At 56.6% G+C, this 17,682-nt stretch overlaps 1 protein-coding gene across 1 annotated transcript; it reads right to left on the reverse strand.

Moving 5' to 3' along the window:
* Positions 1 to 1,274: 1,274 nt before the first annotated feature.
* Positions 1,275 to 5,343, reverse strand: NEUROD2 (neuronal differentiation 2). The gene is made up of 2 exons (XM_060646200.3): positions 5,228 to 5,343; positions 1,275 to 4,078 (listed from the first exon to the last, which is right to left on the reverse strand). The coding sequence occupies exon 2, from the start codon at positions 4,071 to 4,073 to the stop codon at positions 2,925 to 2,927; it is 1,149 nt and encodes a 382-aa protein (XP_060502183.1). The 5' UTR covers positions 4,074 to 4,078; positions 5,228 to 5,343; the 3' UTR covers positions 1,275 to 2,924.
* Positions 5,344 to 17,682: the final 12,339 nt, after the last annotated feature.

Consider the following 17,682-nt stretch of genomic DNA (forward strand, 5'->3'; position numbering starts at 1 on the left):
CACTTAAGGGAGGCACCAAGCTGAAGGTCAGACAGTATAATCCGATCTACGCTTTTACATTTAAAGCTTCCTTCAACCAGCTTTTCCTTTCACAATTTTGTTATGGCGCTCTCCTTTTTGGGGGGCCTTGGATCAAATCTTTAAAAGCCTTAGCATCCAGCCCCAACAGTACACCGCCCATTTCAGTTCTAAAACAAGCAACAGTGTTGTTGTTGTTGTTGTTGTTGTTGTTAATTATTTAAGGAAGCAGCGTTGGAAACAGTCTCCGTACTCCTAACCGTGTTCGGGCTTTGGGATGTTAGTCTTTGGGACTTAGACCCCTCCCCTTCAAATATTCCAGGGGTCCAGTGGGCACCGATGTCTAAGGGAGGGTCCTTTCAGGGAAGTCAGTTCAGAGATACCTGTGCCCCTGAGGCTCAGAGAAAGAGAACTGTGAGGCTGTCTTCTCTGAGATGAGGAAGCAGCTTAGGCAGCACCAACTCCTCTGTGGTGCCCTTTTTCCACCTCCCTAGGTTGAGGGCTTTCCTCTGTCTGGAGCTGCACCAGGCAGGAAGGAAGTTGTCCAGATGTGGACCAGAAGGGTTCCTGCTGTCCTGTCAGGGGAAACTCATGGTGATGTCAAGCTCCACTGTTCCAGGTGGGCACCTAGGTTCAGACCCTTCATACAGCCTTGGGATGTCCCTGCAACCTCATCAACACCACTATAAATTTCAATATTCTTGAGGCTAAAAATGGCTGATTCCCCTGAGTCTACTGAAACACAAATTTAAGACTACAAAGACTTCCTACATTAATATTTCATCCTCATGACCTTATAATTTTTTTATTTAAAAACATCCCTGTCTGGCTCAAATGGTTGTCTCTCTATCTCCCTGCACTTGTTTTTTGCAACAGTGGGCAGAGGGTTGTAAAATGACTGGCTGTTCCCAACTGGGTCATTTTTCAGTGAAGAAAAGATATTTTGTTCTCAAAGGAGGTGCATGTTTGGGAACTGAAGGAGTGTAAGGAGATTAGTACAATGCTTTGTGCTAGGAGAGTGTGTAAGTCTGTGTAAGGTCCGGGAAGGGCAATGACTGTAGCTGTTTTGGTGCCCAGTGGATGGGTGTGAGGAAGGCTGTAGGGTGGAAATCCCTCCCAGGAATGTCCAGGGTCCCTGTACCTGGCCTCTGCACAGTCACTTGACTCTGTCTCCATCCCCCAGAGCCCCAGCTCAATCCCCCAAATGAAATGAGGCCACTGTGAGAAACCGGGTCCGGCTTTGCATCTCATTTACATAAATATTTATTAATCGTCATTAAACTGAACAGAAACACGCAATGCACTTCGGGTGTCCGACGGGAGTTTCATCTTCGCTACAAGAGGAAGGTAAAATTGCGTGTGAGTGTGTGGGTGAGTGTGTGGGTGTGTCGCTTGTGGGTTTGCATTTTTGCATCGTATGTTTGGATGCCTGATCTCCTGCCTCCGGTAGGGAGAGGTTCTCCTTTTGCCCCCTTTTCTGAGAAACTTCCAGAAGGAATCCTCAGCCCTCTCCCTGCCCACCTGCTAGCCAGAACCAAGAGGAGGCTTCAGACAAAAACCTCCTCTCCAGTCATCGGAAATGGCCGGCGCCTTGCGCCCACCGAGGCACAGTCGGGCAGGAGCGGGGCTGTCCCCAGGTCTTGGTCTCCACCCTCAACCCGGGATGAGGCTTGCCTGTGGGGAGCGGGGGGTCGGCGAGGTCTCCTCCCCTCTGCCCCCGGACGCCGGCGCCGGGCCTGCGTGTGCGTGCGGTGTGGTGTGCGTGTGTGTGTCTCTCATGCAAACCCTCCCTCCCCAAACCGACCCCCCCAACAGTTTGCCATTCCATACAAATTTGGAAACAGATTTTTAAAAAACAGCATGACGCACAATGGGGACGGGGCGGGGGAGGGCAGTGGCACTGGGGCCCCAAATCTCCGAGTCACTGATTGTAAGAACCTGGGGAGGGGAGGGGGCGGCGCCGGCCCCCACTTCACCAAAGTGCACAGATCCGCGCTTGGGCGGCGCGGCCCGCGGGCCGGGAGGGGCATCCCGGGGCCGGGCCGGGCCGCTAGGCTCAGTCAGAACCTCCTTGCATAGATATTTGTGTCTTTTTATTATTGGTAGTAGTATTTTTTGCCTTTTATTGCTTCTAAAAGTTCTTACTGCGTTTTCTCTCCGATCCGGACTCTGCGTTCGGCCTCCGTCGCCTCTTAGCTTTTTTTTTTTTTTTTTTTTTTGTATGTTTGTTTGTTTGTTTTTAAAAAAGGAAACGGGGAAAAACGGATTCTAGTTACAAATTGTCTTGGCCTCTCTCTTTCCTCTCAATCCACACTTCCTCCCGCCAAAATTAAAATCACGAAACGCTGAGACTAGGGGTCGGGGAGAGGGTGTTCCAGGTCCAGGCTGGAGCGCCCTGACTTATGCCCTCTTCAAGAAAGAGGGGGCGCCCGGCTCCTTTCTGCCACGGCAGCTCGGTGTCTGTTATAATAATAATGATAATGATGATAATAATAATAATAACAACAACAACAATAGAGGGAAAACAGTATCCCACAGCTCAGCTGCCCCCTTGCCAATGCCTTTGGGCCTGCAGAGGGGAAGGGGAGGGGGAAACCTAAGTGTAGAGATTGGGAATGGGGGGTGGTCTCCAGGGAGTGCCCTAAGAGGGGTCCCTGGAGAACTACCCCTGGGAAAGAGGAGGAAACCCCTTGGGGAGAGAGAAGGCGAGTCCCCTGGGGTAATCGAGGCTCCTGGGACGGGCCACCCACTGGTAAGAGGACTGCACTGCCCGGGAGAGGGTCAGTACCGGCGGCCCGCTCCCCGCGCCCGGCGCCAGGATAGGTGGGGGTCCCCTTGCGCTCGGGGGGCTGGGGACAGGGGTGCGGGCAAAGGCAAAAGAAAAAGAAAGGGGCAGGCGCGAGGTCTCAGTTATGGAAAAACGCATTGAGCTCCTCGTACATGGGGCCCCGGTCGTGGTGAAGGTGCATATCGTAAGACAAGAGATTCTCCGAGTGGACGCCCCCGCGCACAGCCGACGAGCCAAAGACCAGCCCGTGGCCCGTGGGCCGCGAGCCGGGCAGCGCCGAGTAGTGCATAGAATAATGGTAGCTTTTCTCGTGGTCGGGCGACGAGTCCTGCTTGAGTGAGAAGTTGCCATTGAGACAGAGCGGGGGGCTGAGCGGGCCCTCGTACTCGGAGCTGTTATAGTCCGGGCTCGCGCCGCCGCCGCCCGCCGCGGCATACAGCGTCTCGTAGGCGGCGCAGTAGCCGTGGGTCCGCAGGGCGTGCGCCGCGCCGCCGCCCAGGCCGCCCGCCGCCTGGCACTGTGCGCCCGCCAGGCGCGAGCACGGGTACGGGTAGGGGTGCATGGCAAATGGGCCACCAGAGCCGTGGAAGCGGCCCGTGCCGTCGGCGCCCTGCTCCGTGAGGAAGTTGCGCGAGTTGAGCTGCAGGCAGCCGGCCACCAGGTTGGTGGTGGGCTGCGATAGACCCTTGCACAGCGTCTGCACGTAGGACACCAGGTCGGGCCGCTTGCCGGAGCGCAGGATCTCCGAGAGCGCCCAGATGTAGTTCTTGGCTAGGCGCAGCGTCTCGATCTTGGACAGCTTCTGGGTCTTGGAGTAGCAGGGCACCACCTTCCGCAGGTTGTCCAGCGCCGCGTTCAGGTCGTGCATGCGGTTGCGCTCCCGCGCGTTCGCCTTCTGCCGCCGCAGCTTGGAGCGCTCCAGGCGCGCCTTGGTCATCTTGCGCTTCTTGGGCCCGCGTTTCTTGGGCCGCTCGCCCTCTGCCTCGTCCAGCCCTTCCTCCTCCTCCTCTTCCTCCTCCTCCTCGCCCCCCAGCTCGCCTTCCTCCTTGACCTCGGCCAGCGCGGCCTCCGGCACCTCGTCTGCACGGAGAGGGACTGGCTTAGCGGCCCGGGCTGGCCCCGGAGCCCCGGGCCCTGGCGGAGGCGGCGGCGGCGGCGGCGCGTCGCCCTTGTCGCTCCTCGGTTCGTCGTCGTCGCCGTCGCCCCAGCTGGCGAACTTGGGCACGTCCGAGAGGAGACCGGGCTCGCTGAACAGGCGGGTCAGCATGGTGCCTGAGGGCGCCCCGCGGGCGGGAAGGGGAAACAGCACTGAGTGAGGGGCACAATGGGGTCACGCCGCCCCCCCCCAACTCGCCTCCACCCCCAAGTCCCGGTGCCCAGGGTGCCCTGGATGCCCACCTCCTCCTCCTGCCCCGCCCAGAGCCGGCCCAGCCCTGCCCCGGCTACCGGCCCGGGATCTCGGCCCAGGCCCTCTCCCCAGCGCTGGGCCCCGGCTCCGCCCCTTGCCTGAATGAGGGGCCGCTGCCCGCACTCGGGGCTTCTCCGGGTCAGGGCAGGGACCGAGTCGGGGCGTTAGGAAACAGACATCTTCGCCCGGGGAGGCGGCGCGCTCGCCCTGAACGCCGGTTCTCTCCTGGCGGTGGAGGAAGGCTGGGCGGCCGCGGGTGGGGACAGCTGCCCCGCACGGCGGCTCTGGCGGCCCGGGCCCCTCGACCGGGCTCCCCCACCCCTCCCGCGGCTCTCACCCCCACACTCCCTAATCCAATTTGCAACTTGGCCGCGCGCCGCCCTCGGCCCGGCCCCCACCCCCGCAGCCCCAATTCCAGAGGCGGGAGGATCGTCTCTAGCCGTTGCGTCCCCGGCTCCCGGAGCCGGCTCCGGGAGGCGAGGACCGAGGAACCCGGGCGTGGGGAGGAGACGGAGAGAAGCGAGCCTCGTCCTTCTCCCCTGCGGTCAAGGACCCCTTTACCCCCTTCAAACTGCCTCCCTCCTTCACGACTCTCCAGATCTCGTTGTATTTCGGTACTGATGGTGGGGGGGGGGGGATCGAATTTGTTTTCTTTTTTCTTTTCTTTTCCTTCTTTTTTTTTTTTTTTTTTTTGGATGGTGAAGAAAGGTCGCAGGTTCCTCCGGGACAACCATGCGGGGGGGGGGGTCCCCATCTCAGCTTCTTTACTCCCCCCCCCATGATCTTGCTTTTCTCCCCAAGCCCATCGCAAGCAGAGACGCCTCCCTCCGTAGCCCCTTGAGCTGCAGCCCCTAGGGGAGAGGGAACCCTGGGCGCCTCCGATGCCCACCCTATGAGGGGGCATCGTCCCAGGAAGGGGGGATTTGCGAACCCTCTTGTCGGCCGAAGCAGCCGCCCTCCCCACCCCCCCCGCAGCCGGCGGGTCAGATCTAGCTCCCTTTCGGACAACTTACCTCGGAGAGGAGTCAAGGGGAGAGGGGAGGGGAGGGGGGGGAGGGGGGCAAGAGAGAGAGGGGGGAGAAGAGGAATCTTCTCGCTTATTTCATTGTTCCCCCATCTTCAGGGAGCGGGGGCAGCGGCTCCTCAAGGCGGCGGGCGCCGGCGTCTTCAGAGCGCCATGCGAACCGCGGAGCGAGTGTGGCATCTCTACCAGGCGGGGTACCAGCCTCTATGCCAGGCCATATGGGCTTGGCACGTCACGGGCAGCAGCTATCACATGAGAGACGGTGATTGGCATGCGTCTGCATTGGGGGAGAGCCGGCTCCCCCGGGACCCGCCGCCATCTGTCACTCTCTACTCAAAAAAAAAAAAAAAAAAAAAAAAAAAAAAAAAAAATTAAATAAATAAAGGAAATAAATAAATATCTCTGCCGCCCTCCCCTCCCCGCCCAACGCAGGGAAAGCAGGGATTGAGAGGGAGGTGGGAGGAGTTGCCCCCCTTGGATATAGAGCCCCCCACATGGGAACAATGGGGTGACAAGGCTGGCAACTGGGGGTTCGTGGTGGCCCCCAATTCTATCTATGCTCTCTCCAGGGTCCTGCTCTGTCCATTTCCTCCCTTGCAGGCCCCCAAAGGTGGGTCAGGGACCAAACCTCAGGTCTGGAGAAGGGACCTCTATGCTTGCCCCCACTCCCTGGGAGGATCCCCTCAGTCACAAAGGGACAGCTGAGGCCCCCTCCCAGGGTGGGCGTGGGGGGCGTCCCTAGCCCAACCCCATAGGTAGATGTTGGCACCATGCCATCCCTCATCCCTGTTTGCCCCTCCCCCACCCACCCTCACGCACACACAACATATGTGGCTGAACGAAATTCAAACCAAGGGAAAGACAGAGAAAAGGAAAGACTTGCCTGGATGTCTGTGCCTCTGCATGGGCGTGTGTGTGTCTGTGGGGACATGTGTGTATATCTGTGGAGTCAGCCTATGGGAGAGATTTCCTTGGGTGTTTGGGGGCATATGTATGTTGGGGTGGGGGTGGAGAAGAGCCTCTAGGATAAGCCTGTGTACCCACCATCAGGAATGAGGGAGAGGGTCTCAGTCTGGATTCCTAAACCAGAAATCTCTGGCTCACCCCCTCCCTCATGTCCTCCCCCTGCTAGACAAGCAACCATCCCACCAGTGGCTTTCTCTCCTGGCCTTCTGACTTACTTATTTAAGGGAGGAGGAGGGGGCTGGGCTGGAAAATGCCTGAAGTTCCTAGAGAAGACTCAGCATTCTCCTCCCCCTACAAAAAAATACTGAAGTCAACTCCAACAGTCTTGAGAGGGACAAAGGGGAGGTGAGTCAGACAGGTGTCTTGATAAAGAAGGAAATGGCTATTTTCTCTTACAGCTCACCTTTTAACTCTCTCACTGGGCCAGATACAGATGCAAATGGCATGAGTTGAGGGAGGTAGCTTTAGACACACACAGACACACATGCGCGCGCGCGCGCACACACACACACACACACACACACACACACACACACAGACGCACACACCTCTGTTCCTCACCCTGTGGTGCAGAAAGTAGAAACACACCCTGACTCAGACAGATACATGTGTGTGAGCAGGTAATCACAACCAGGTGAGAGAGACGCTTGCCCACACCCTGATTCAGCATTTGTGTGTTTCAGACCCACATTTCCTGTCCCTTCCCATCCTCCAGCTTATGTATGCACAGACAACTTCAATTATACATTAAGCACACACACTTGGATGTCAAGCATGTTCCAAGCACTGTGGTGGGTGCAATGCTGAGCAAGACAGGGGCTTCACTCTCCATCTGGGCACATACAGTTTTCTCCCTGGGGAAGCCTCCAGAGAGGACCTTGGGCTGGTAAGACACTGATTGGATGCTTGGTAGAATGAATCAGGTTTTAGACAGAGGTGCATACAGTAGCTAAGGAGGCCTTGGAGAAGGGGGAGGCCGGTGTCTGAGGCTCTCAGAGATAGTTGGCCAGGAGCTAAAAGGAGCCTCAGAACGAATGGCCCCAACTCCTCCTTTTGCCAAGGTCTGTAGAGAGGGACTGTCTTTGTCCAGGAACACACGAAGGGAGAGCAGAACCCGACCTAGGATCCGGGGGCTTGACTCCCAGCCAAGTGCTCCTTCCACAACCCTACAGTCTGCCTCAGGGGTCTCCAAGGATGAGAAGTTGATGCTAAGTCTTCCACCATTCTTGCAGGGATCCTAGGTCTGGGAAGGTAAAATCTCACCTATGGCAGATCGTCTAGGGCACTCTGGGCATAGCCAGAGAGACAGTGGCCTATGAGGTGGGGTAGAGACTCAGGAATGCCAGCCAGCCCCTGTCCAAATTTGAGTACAGCCTCAAAGGCTTTATTGTCTCTTTACTGAGGGTGGGGTCTTTGATCCCGATAGGGGCCCCTTCTCCTCAAGGCCTTGGCCATGTGATATTTGAGTTACATTCATGTGCTTTGGACTCTGATTTCTGCCCAACCCCACTTACTAGCTTCAAAGAATGCTGAATGCCTTGAGCAAGTTGCATAAGGTCTCTCAGTCTTGATGTCCGCATCTGTAAAATGGGGATAATTATGCCATACCTCCTGGAGTTGCTGTTAGTACTAAATGGGGTAATACACAGGGCCAGCAATATAGTAGGCATTCAACAAATGCCATATCTCATTTTTATTAAGGCACTTTGTAAACTGTAACATGCTTTACAATATTAATTTCTTGCACATACCCCCATACACATTCAGAATGCTTTGTCTATATAGGAATTGAGTTTTTGGTGAATTAATGGGTGAATGAATGGATGAGTAAGAGAATGAGTACCTCCTTGGGGGAGAAAGACACCCTCTGCCTTCTCCTTTGGACACTGAGGGATTGGGTTGAGCCACCTAGGGTCTCACAGACCCCTACCAGCTTTGCTTTCTACTCCAGGCAGGAAGCAATACCTTGCTCAGGATAAAGGAGCCCTTGGGAAGTCTTTCCATCCCTCCCAGCCTCCTGTTAAGAATGACCTTGGCTCTCTAGGTCTGAGAAGCCCCTCTTAACCCCCCGCAGGAGGAGACCTGGGGGTGGGGGTGGGTATACCTGAGGGCACGGGGAACTTCATCCCTCTTGGTCTGTTTCCTGCCCCTGTCTTTTCTTCCTTCAGAAAAATGGAACAAGTTTTTCTCACTCGACACGTTTCAACTTTTTTTTAGAAGATACAATAAAAAAACAGGGGAAAATTGGAACAGAGGGAGGTGTGGGATGGGCCGGCCTCAGACATAGGCTTGGAAGAGGTACAACACACACGTGTCCACATCCACACGAACAAGCACGAACATACAGAGACATACATGCTCCTCTCTGTTCACCCAGAGATGCGGAGATGCAGTGACGGAGAGACAGAAAGAGCCAGAAATGGAAGGAAGGAGACGGAAGGAGAAGGACACCCAGAGATGCCATCTGTTCCTCCCCCTGGCATTGGGGGAAGGGAGTTGGTGAGGGGCCTAGTCCCCTCTGGGTCTCTGAGAGGAAAAGGGGAATAGTGGGTACCTCAGCCAGGCCTGGAAGACTCCCATTTCTGCTGCCCACCCCCATGGAGGGAGCTGGGAGCTGAGGGTCTGAGGTTCCCATGGAGACATAGCCCCATCCCAAGGGAGGCCACAGTCTGGGCACCTAAAATGGCTGCCTCGGAGGGGTGGCGGCCATTTTGTGCAGGCTTAGGTCCTGATGGGGGGGCGGGGGGGAGACAGGCAGAGACAGAGGGAGGGGACAGGTCATTCCTGAGCAGTCTAGGGGAATCTTGCTCAGGGGACAGGATGAGTGTTCTGTAAAACTGCTCTCGTTACACCCCGGGCTCCACCAAAGTACAGACATACATATAAATCTGTAAAAACTCCACTCCATGCTGACACCCGGAAGGACACCTAGCCAGCCGCCACCACCACCATGCCCCAAATAAGACTGGTGGGGGCAAGTGTGCTGGAGAAGGAGACTCGATTTCCCACCAAAGTGCCAAGCCGTGGGGAGCAGGTGGATTAGAACCCAGGTGTCCGTTCTGTGGCGGAAGCCATCTAAGGCCACGTCCTGGGGCCTCCCCCCGCTGAGGTGGGCGGGCAGGTGAAGAATGAGGGTAGGAGCACAGTGAGGAGGGGGCAGCCTGTTCTCGTCACCCTCATCTCTGATTTGAGGGGAAGGGCAGGAATTTGGAGATCCTCTGAGGGCCCGGTGCTGCTGGCATTAGCTGTGCTGTGGGGGGAGGAGGAAGGGGAGGGGGCAGGCTGGCACTGCCCAGACGGCGCCTGTTCTATCCGTTCAGGATGCTTGAAGCTTCCTCCTGAAGCATGAGAGCACCTGCCACCCCCTTCCCCATCCCCCTGCCCCACCTCAAGTCCAAAAGGGCGTTGGGGGAGGGGGACCTGCCGCTTCTTCCTGGCTCTGGGGTGGGCACCTGCCCCGCTACCCCCTCCCCCGCCCGCCGCAGTGTTCTGGGGAGCGGCGGGCACGCCAGATGGCGTGGCTGAGAATGCGGCGACGTTGCCGGGAGGTGAGGGCTGGCACGGGTGATATGCGGCTGCGTGCCTTGTGGTGCCACGGGGGAGGGGGAGGGGGAGGACCAGTGAGGTGTAGCCCCCCTCCTCCGTGCTGACCTCCTGTCCTGACCTCTAGCTCACTACCAGGATTCTCCTTTGCCTGAGCCCTGGGCTCCCATTCTGGGCCTAGGCCCCACCCAAAGATGGGTGGGCACACACCCATGGGGCCAGGCATGGTGCTGAGAGTCCTGAGGCAGAACTCTGCTGCACCCTTCCCCCTCTCCACCCTGCCCCCAACCCAGGACAGAGGGTGATGGGGGAGACCTTCCAGTCCTTCTGAAAAGCCAGCCCCCTCAGGATTGTTCCCTTGTTCCAAGAGTAGAGTGGCCTTTTGCCCCATAACCTTTGACTTCTGGCTCCTGAGCCCTGTTTTTCTAAGAGTTGCTTCCCTGATGGGCACTGGTCTCTGGGTCTCTGAGTCTCCCTTTCATCAGTCATCCTCATTCCTCACAAGGACGATTCCTGGAAGGACACCTCCTCCTGGGAGCCTTCCTGGAAACTCCCCAGGCAGGACAGCTTCCGTGCTTACCACCTTCTGTTAGGAGGATCCATTTACCCATCTGTCTCCCTGACTTGACCACAGTGGCTACTTGTTTTATATCTCAATACTCCAGTGCTTCACAAAGGCTGTAGTGAGTTGGCACTCAATAAATGCTCGCTGCATTAATGCCTGGCTGGCTAAGAGAGTTTGAGGGTACGAGCCTTTCTCCAGAGAATCTCCTAAAGCAGCAAGACCCAGGGTTCCTGGTGGAGCTCAGGACCTCCAGACCCCTCCTCCTGTCTTTTGCACAAATTTCATTCTGGGGAGCTGAGCTTGAAATAGGGGATCACAGATATCCCCCCCGCCAAAGTGGCCCTCAGAGGGCGTGGGTCATGGAGGCTGAGACTGGAGGAGCTTGACCCTCATACTGGGCACCAAGCTCTGGTTCTGAGGTCACAGAGGCCCCAAGGCGCCTCCCTCACTAGAGTGGTCCCTGCCCAGCTGTAGATCCCTTGCTGCAGCCTCCCACCTCTTGAAGCCTCAGAGCCCCTCTCCTTTCTACTCTGACCCTGCAGGAGGCAACTGTAATTCCCTGAGGGGGCGAGAACTGAAGTCCAGGGACGAGGCTGAGTCCCACTCTGACTGCCTTTTCTTCTTTGCTGCTGCTGCTGCCCAAAGCCACCCCCTCAATATCTCATACCCCTTCTGTCTCATGGGCCCTGTCCAGGCCCTCCTCCCCTGTGAAGCCCTTACTGCCCTTTGAGCTTCCTGCACAGGATCAAGGCTACCCATTCTGCCCATCCTATCTAAAAAGTCGGATTTCAGGCATCTCCAGTGGCTCATCACTCCTAGGAGCAGGCCACACTCCGTAGGGACACCCCCGACCTGGCTGCCCCAGCACTTGTCCCTGCCTTGAACCCAGACCCTCAGCAGCTCTAAGCTGCTTGTACTTTCACAAGCCTTGTGCCTGTGAGCCTTTGTCCCAGTTGTCTGTTATGTCTGGAGCGCCCTCTCCCTTTTTCCTAGCCTTTTAAGCCTAAGCATCACCTCCTCCAGGAAGTCCCTCTGGGTTAGATGCTCCTACCCAGTCTCCTCTAATACTTTCTGCACACTTCTACATAGGCATAGGTATTGACCTTTGCCTCATGGGTCTCTCTCATCTGACAGCATGTTCCTCAAAGACAGGAATTGGGCCCAGTGCCTGGCACAGAGAATTGCCTCAAGAAATGGTTGTGGCACCAAAGGCCTGTCTGCCACTGTTGGAGCAGGTGTCAGTTCTAGCCCAGAAATTGAAGGCTGCAGCTGAGGCAGAACACCCACACACAGGAAGCCTCTCCTTGAAACCCTCCCTCCTTTGCCCTCAGCCTCGCCACCAATCCTGGAATTGACATGGCATGTCAGCCTTCCTCTCTGTAAAATGGGCTTGATAATTACAATAAAACCAGCCTTCTAGGACTGTTGTAAGTGTCAAACAGGCTAACAGGTGTGAAAATGCTGCCTCAGCCCCTGGCCAGATATGGCTGATTCTGCCTCAAGCCCCTAATCGGCTTTAGCTTTAATTTTAAGGGTTTATTCATTTTTCAGAGACAGAGTGTGAGTGGGGAAGGGGCAGAGAGGGAGAGGGAGACACAGAACCCGAAACAGGCTCCGGGCTCTGAGCTATCAGCACAGTGCCGGACGCGGGGCCCTGAACTCACGGACGGTGAGATCATGACCTGAGCGGAAGTCAGACGCTTAACCGATTGAGCCACCCGGGCACCCCGGCTTTAGCTTTTAAAAATCTTTGTTCCTGGAGCTCTGTTCGTCACATCTCTTTTTTTTTTTTTTTTTTTTTTTTTGAAGTCTATTTATTTATTTTGAGAGAGTGAGAGCAGGGAGGGGCAGCGAGAAAGGGAGAGAGAGAGAATCCAAAACAGGCTCTGTACTGTCAGCGCAGGGCCTGATGGGGGGCTTGAACCCACGAACTGCGAGATCATGACCTGAGCCCAAATCAAGAGTCGGACGCTTGACTGAACCACCCAGGTGCCCCTCATCACTACTTCTTCCTTCTGCCCTTCCGTCAGCATTCCAGGTGAGCAGTCAGGAGGTCCTGCCCCTGCTACTCCAAGGCATTCGGATGAAGAGGGAGCTCAAGGTGGCCAAAAGAGCACTGGTCTTGGCAGGGTCTCAATCTTGGTTAAGGCACACAACCCTCTGCTTCTTCATCTGTGAAATGGGCCTAGCGCCACCTGCCCACTTGCTTACCTCCTTCAGGACTAACGGGAGGGGCTGAAAGGACAGCCAATTATGAAGGACACTTGGGGTGATTAGATCCTGACTGATGGGGATGGTAGCCCATGATGGGGCAGTGAAGGGCATCAGTAAAAGCAAGAGGACAGAGCGTGTGTCCTGGGCTCCCTTTCCTCTAGGCGGGCTCTGCTGTGAACTTCCTTGTGACCGGGGCATTTCCTGGTTTCCTCCCCTGGAGCTTCCTCCTCTTCTGGGTGTAGGGGGGCTTGTGGGGACCACGTACTTCTCTGATGCCTCTCTTGAGCCAGCATGGGTGGATGGGGCACCAGAGGCCGGCAGTAGACACAGGTGACTCACACCTGTGACAGTGCTGGTGCTCACAGGACAGCCCCAAGGGGCCGTGCTGGGGGGTGGGGTGTACATTGAGGAAATACCCAGGAGGTTTCTATTTGGCTCAGCCCCTGGGAGACTGGAGCCCAGGATAGTGTGAATGAGACTTAGCCATCACTTCCCTACTTCACTACCCTGTAGGGTGAGCACAGGGAGGGAAGGGAAGAGTCTGGAGGTACCAACGCTCCATTTTACAGATAAGGAAACCACAGCACAGAGAGGAAAGGTAACTTGCCTGAGGTCACACAACTAATGAGTGACAGAGCTGGACCCCAATTCCTGCTTAGGGGTCCTTCTGTCCCTGGGGCCTCAGAGCTCTGTAATAATGTAACACGTAAACCACAACAATGTAATAATGACAATGGTGGGCATGATCTGTACCGGGCACAAGGTTTCACATGCATCATCTTTCCTCCTCACCATGACCTCAGAGGCAGGATTATCATTAGCCCCACTTAAAGACAAGGATGCTGAAGCACAGAGAGGGTGAGGTCAAGGTTGCTGTGCCAAGGTCACATAGCTAGTATGCTGCAGAGGTGGGATTTGAACCAAGCCCTGACTCTAGGTCCTGGTCTCTCTTTCACTATTGCAAACTGTACTCTTTTCTTTGAAACCCCCACTATCTTCACACCGGGGAACAGCATCCCCTGTGATAAGAGAGGGAAAGGAGGGTGCCAAGGGAAGGACTATTGCCCCGAGTCTGCCCTTTGTCTAGGCCCTCAGGTCACAGGAGCCAGTGTCCTAGCCTGTGTCTCCACAGTTCTACTCATGGGTGGGTGGAGCTCCTTCCAGGGAAGAGGCCATCACATGAAACATGCTTCCCTCTTTCCTCAGCTCCTTCAGAAGGTGCCCTCCTTGCCCTTGCAGGTTCCACGAAGTGCTTCTTCCACCAGGAAGCCCTCCCTGATGTCATGTCACTCCCTCTTCTGGCCCCTGTCACCACGTTGAGGAGCACGTGGGGCTGGGCTGACCAGCTGGATCAGCTTTACTCTTCATCACCAGCCGCCTGCCACACCATTCTGTACCTGTCTGTAAAATGGGAATAAGGAGCCCTACCTCACAGAATCTTTGTGAGATTAGAAGCGGAGCGGCATCCTACGAGGAAGCATCTGGCACCCAGGGGGACCCTGCCACTCGCTCCTTCTCCTCCTTGTCCTTCTCCTCCTGGCTTTCTCCGCGTTCTCTCCTCACCGTCCCCGCCTGGCGCCTGGCACCGGGCCCGGCGAGCCCCAGCCGCCCAATCCCCGCTCGCAGCCTGACTTCCTGCCCGCCCGTCTCCCTCGGCACGTGCCCCGCGCCCCCCGGGGAAGCGCCACCTCCTGAGCGGCCCCGCGCGCGCCCTCTCGTCCTCAGCCGGGCTCCAGCCGCCGGTGACCGCACGGAAGGGGGTCCGGCAGGCGGCTCGCAGGTGGGGTCGGCGAGGGGGGAGGCGGGCCGGCGGCGGCGGGAAGAGGACGCTGCCCCTTTAAGGTGCCACCGCCGCGTGGCAGGGAAACAGCTTGTGCCAGCCCCATTCCGCCCGGCTCCGCTCGCAACAAGAAACACAATGCATAACAATCAGGCGCGCGCTTGGAGCCGTGCCACGCGGCGGGGGCGGGGCGGGGCCGCGGGCGGGGCGGGGGCGCCCGGGTCGCGACCCCCGACCGGCGCCCTGCGGCCGCGGGCGGGCCCGGGCCTGGCGCTCCCCTGCGCGGCCGCTCCGCGCCCCATTGAGGCGCCCCTGCGCCCCGGCGCCCCCCGCCTTGCCCCCGCTCGCCTCCCCCTCCCTCCCCGCCTTCGCGCTCCCTACAAAGTTCATTCCCACTAACTCTTTTCCAGGCCACTTCCCCCTCACATCTGACAATCCGGGGCCCCTCATTCTCCCAGTAATCACTCCACTGCACTAATTGCACATGCAAATATGCAAATGCGTATTAATTAATTACTATACTAATTAGTTCTGTGGTATTTGCGAGTAATAAATCATTGGATGGGAGCGAGGAAGCTGGAGACCTGGCCCATTTTCATTCTGCATAAAATTTTAATGGTCTCTCTGGCTGATCCGGGACGGCAGCGCGCGGAGAGGCTCTTAAAGGGCCAGTGGCGGCGGGAAGGGGCAGGGGCGGGGATCGCAGGGCGACCCGGGCGGGGCTGGTGCCCAGGGCGGCCTTGGCGATGCAGCCCACGCCCTGCAGAGGCGGTCTCCAGCGTGGGGTTGGCTTTTCCCCTTCCCTTCGGGGCTAAGTGTCCTCCTGGGTGGCTTCTGAGGAGAGAATCCGTGAGGGAAGGAGGAGGCTGAGCTCGTTTTCTTTAAGAAAGGAAAGAGGGCAAGGAGCTGTGAGAGGCCAATGCCAAGGCCTTTGGGGCCCCAGGGAGACAGAAATGAAGACTCCATCCTCCGGATGGCTGAGTAAACTGAGGCACTGGAAAGGCGGAGCTTAGTTCTCACCCTTGTCTGTCCTAGGGGAAGGGAGTTACTAGGATGGCCTGGGTGCCCCAGTCTTTCCATGTCTCTGGTGGGGGCCACACAGGAAAGGGGCCACCCAGGAAAGCCTCCAGCTTTCCCTTTCCACATGATCAAACCACTGCCCCGCCCCCGTGGGCACCAGCTGGCACCCTGGCAGAGCAGTCCTGAGCTTGAGTGGGCCCCCGGGATCTGCTTTATTTCCAGGAGGTAGTCAGGACCTGGGCACAGGGAGGGGTCTGGCTGCTTTGCAGGACCATTGACTCAGGGAGACAGCGGGTTGTGCCTCCGGATTGTGCCCAAGCCAGAGGATGCCAGAAGAGGGAACACTAAAGTAGAGACTGCAGGCCTGCCCTGAACTGGGGTCCCCAGGACCAGGGTCTCCAGTCTGGTACTGTGCACCTTCCAACCTGCCATCAGCAAGCCCCTGGGTGGGGCAAAGCCCAAAGGGGATCAGTGCTCTAGTGGGGCCAATAATAATAGCAACTAACAATGCTATTTATTGCTATTAATTAATTCATCCAACATTTATTGAGATGGAGAACTTCCTGAGAGCTCTAGAGGTCTCACAACCACCTAGTGACATAGGCTCTTTTACAGTGCCCATTTTATGGATGGAGAAATAGGGGCACAGGAAGGTTAAATGACCTGTCCAGCGTCACTCAGTGGTGAGTAGTGGAGTGGGATTTGAATCCAGACAGTCCAACTCTGGCATCTGGGTTCTTTCCACCATACTCTGCCTTCTCTCTCTCTCTCTCTCTCTCTACTGCCATGTCCTCGGCACCTGCTGAGAGCCGGGCCCTGTGCTGAGAACTCCATGTGCAATGTCATATCTAACTCTCACAACCACCTAGGAGGTAGGTTCTGGGATGTTCCCCATTCTACAGCTGGGGAATCGTGGCTCAGAGAGGTTGACTAAGTTGCTCTGGCCACACAGGGAGGTTATAGCAAGGCCAGGCTCACACCCAGCTTGTGTGACAGCAGTTGAGCAGGCTCTCTGGGCCTCCCCACTCTGCTGCTGGGAGTGAGGCCAGAAAGGGTCCTGGCAGCCCCTGCCGAGTAGAGAACATGAGAAGTAATGGAAGGGATTTCAGTTAGGCCTTGGGAAGGACTTTCTTCTGAGAGGTGGGGGCTCCAGAGCTGGATGGAGGCTGTTCCTTCTTTCCCAAAAAGCAGGTTGGGGAAGGGCCATGGCTACTGCAGGAGTCAGGAGGAAGAGGAGGGTAGAGATGGGAGAAGAACAGAATGAGAAAGTCCAGCCAGAACCATATTACTCAGGAATCCTTGTTGTTTTTTCCTAAATTTGGCCCCAGCACTCCTACCTGCCATTTCCTCTGGGAATCTCCTGAACATCTCCACTCCCAGATTTGCGACGTGAGGGATCCAAGAAATCCAGTCTCTGCTCTTTCCAGCAGGGGGATGAAAAAATAATACTGTCACTCTGTAAACACCTACTATGTGCCAGGCACTTTATGTGCATCAACTGGTTTAATTTTCACAATTCTATAATTAGTATTCCTATTTTACTGGTGGAGACAGGGAAGAAGAAAAGAGAGGTTGAGTTATTTGCTCAAGGTCACACAGCTAGTAAGCAGGAGAGTGGGATTTGAACTCCTGACCTCGTGTGCTTTACCGCCCTGCTCCCCCCTTCCCTACTGAGCTCCACACTCCTTGTGGCTACAGGGGCATAGCCAGATTGACCCCCTTGCCCAGTGGAGTCAGGTCTCACAGTAGCAGCAGGCCTTTGGGTGGATGACTCTGCAACTGGCAGAGGCGAAGAAAACATGGCCTCACCCCTGTCATCCACATGGCCCCCACCCCACGTGTATTTTCGTGATGCCCTTTACATGCTAGTGGAAGTTGGGTAAAATGAGTGTTTGGGAGGCCCCAATCCCTCCTCTCATTATCCTGGGGATGGGCATTCCCCCCCTCCCCCAGAGTGGGATGCTATCCCAGCCCACACTTGACGGAACCGCAGGGTCAGGGAGTCAGCTGCTGTCAGTGGGACCACCCTGATACAGGGAATTGAGATTCCAGTGCTCTTAGGGATGAGCCTAGGGTCATTTTACCTCCCAGTGTCTCAGGGGAACTCCTCTAGGGAATTTGGACACCCTCACTCCCCAGCCCTAAGAAGACCTTTGACACCTGCCTTCTGAGCCCCGAGGATCCTGGGGGAGGGGGTGTGCAGGGCACTGGGAGGGATAGCCTTTAGGCTGAAGCCCACTAGGAAAGAAAATCCATCCTTACCTCTCTACTCCACCAAAGCCCAGAGAAGATGGGTTCATCAGGGTTTCCCTCCACACACTCAGTTCCTAGGAGAATGGGGGGCAAGTTGGGGAGT

Source organism: Panthera onca, chromosome E1, assembly GCF_046562875.1.
Source record: "Panthera onca isolate mPanOnc1 chromosome E1, mPanOnc1 haplotype 2, whole genome shotgun sequence".
NCBI classification, from domain to species: Eukaryota; Metazoa; Chordata; class Mammalia; order Carnivora; family Felidae; genus Panthera; species Panthera onca.

Coding starts and splice junctions, on each gene's coding strand:
- NEUROD2 (XM_060646200.3), bottom strand. CDS start 4,073: ATGCTGACCCGCCTGTTCAGCGAGCCCGGTCTCCTCTCGGACGTGCCC.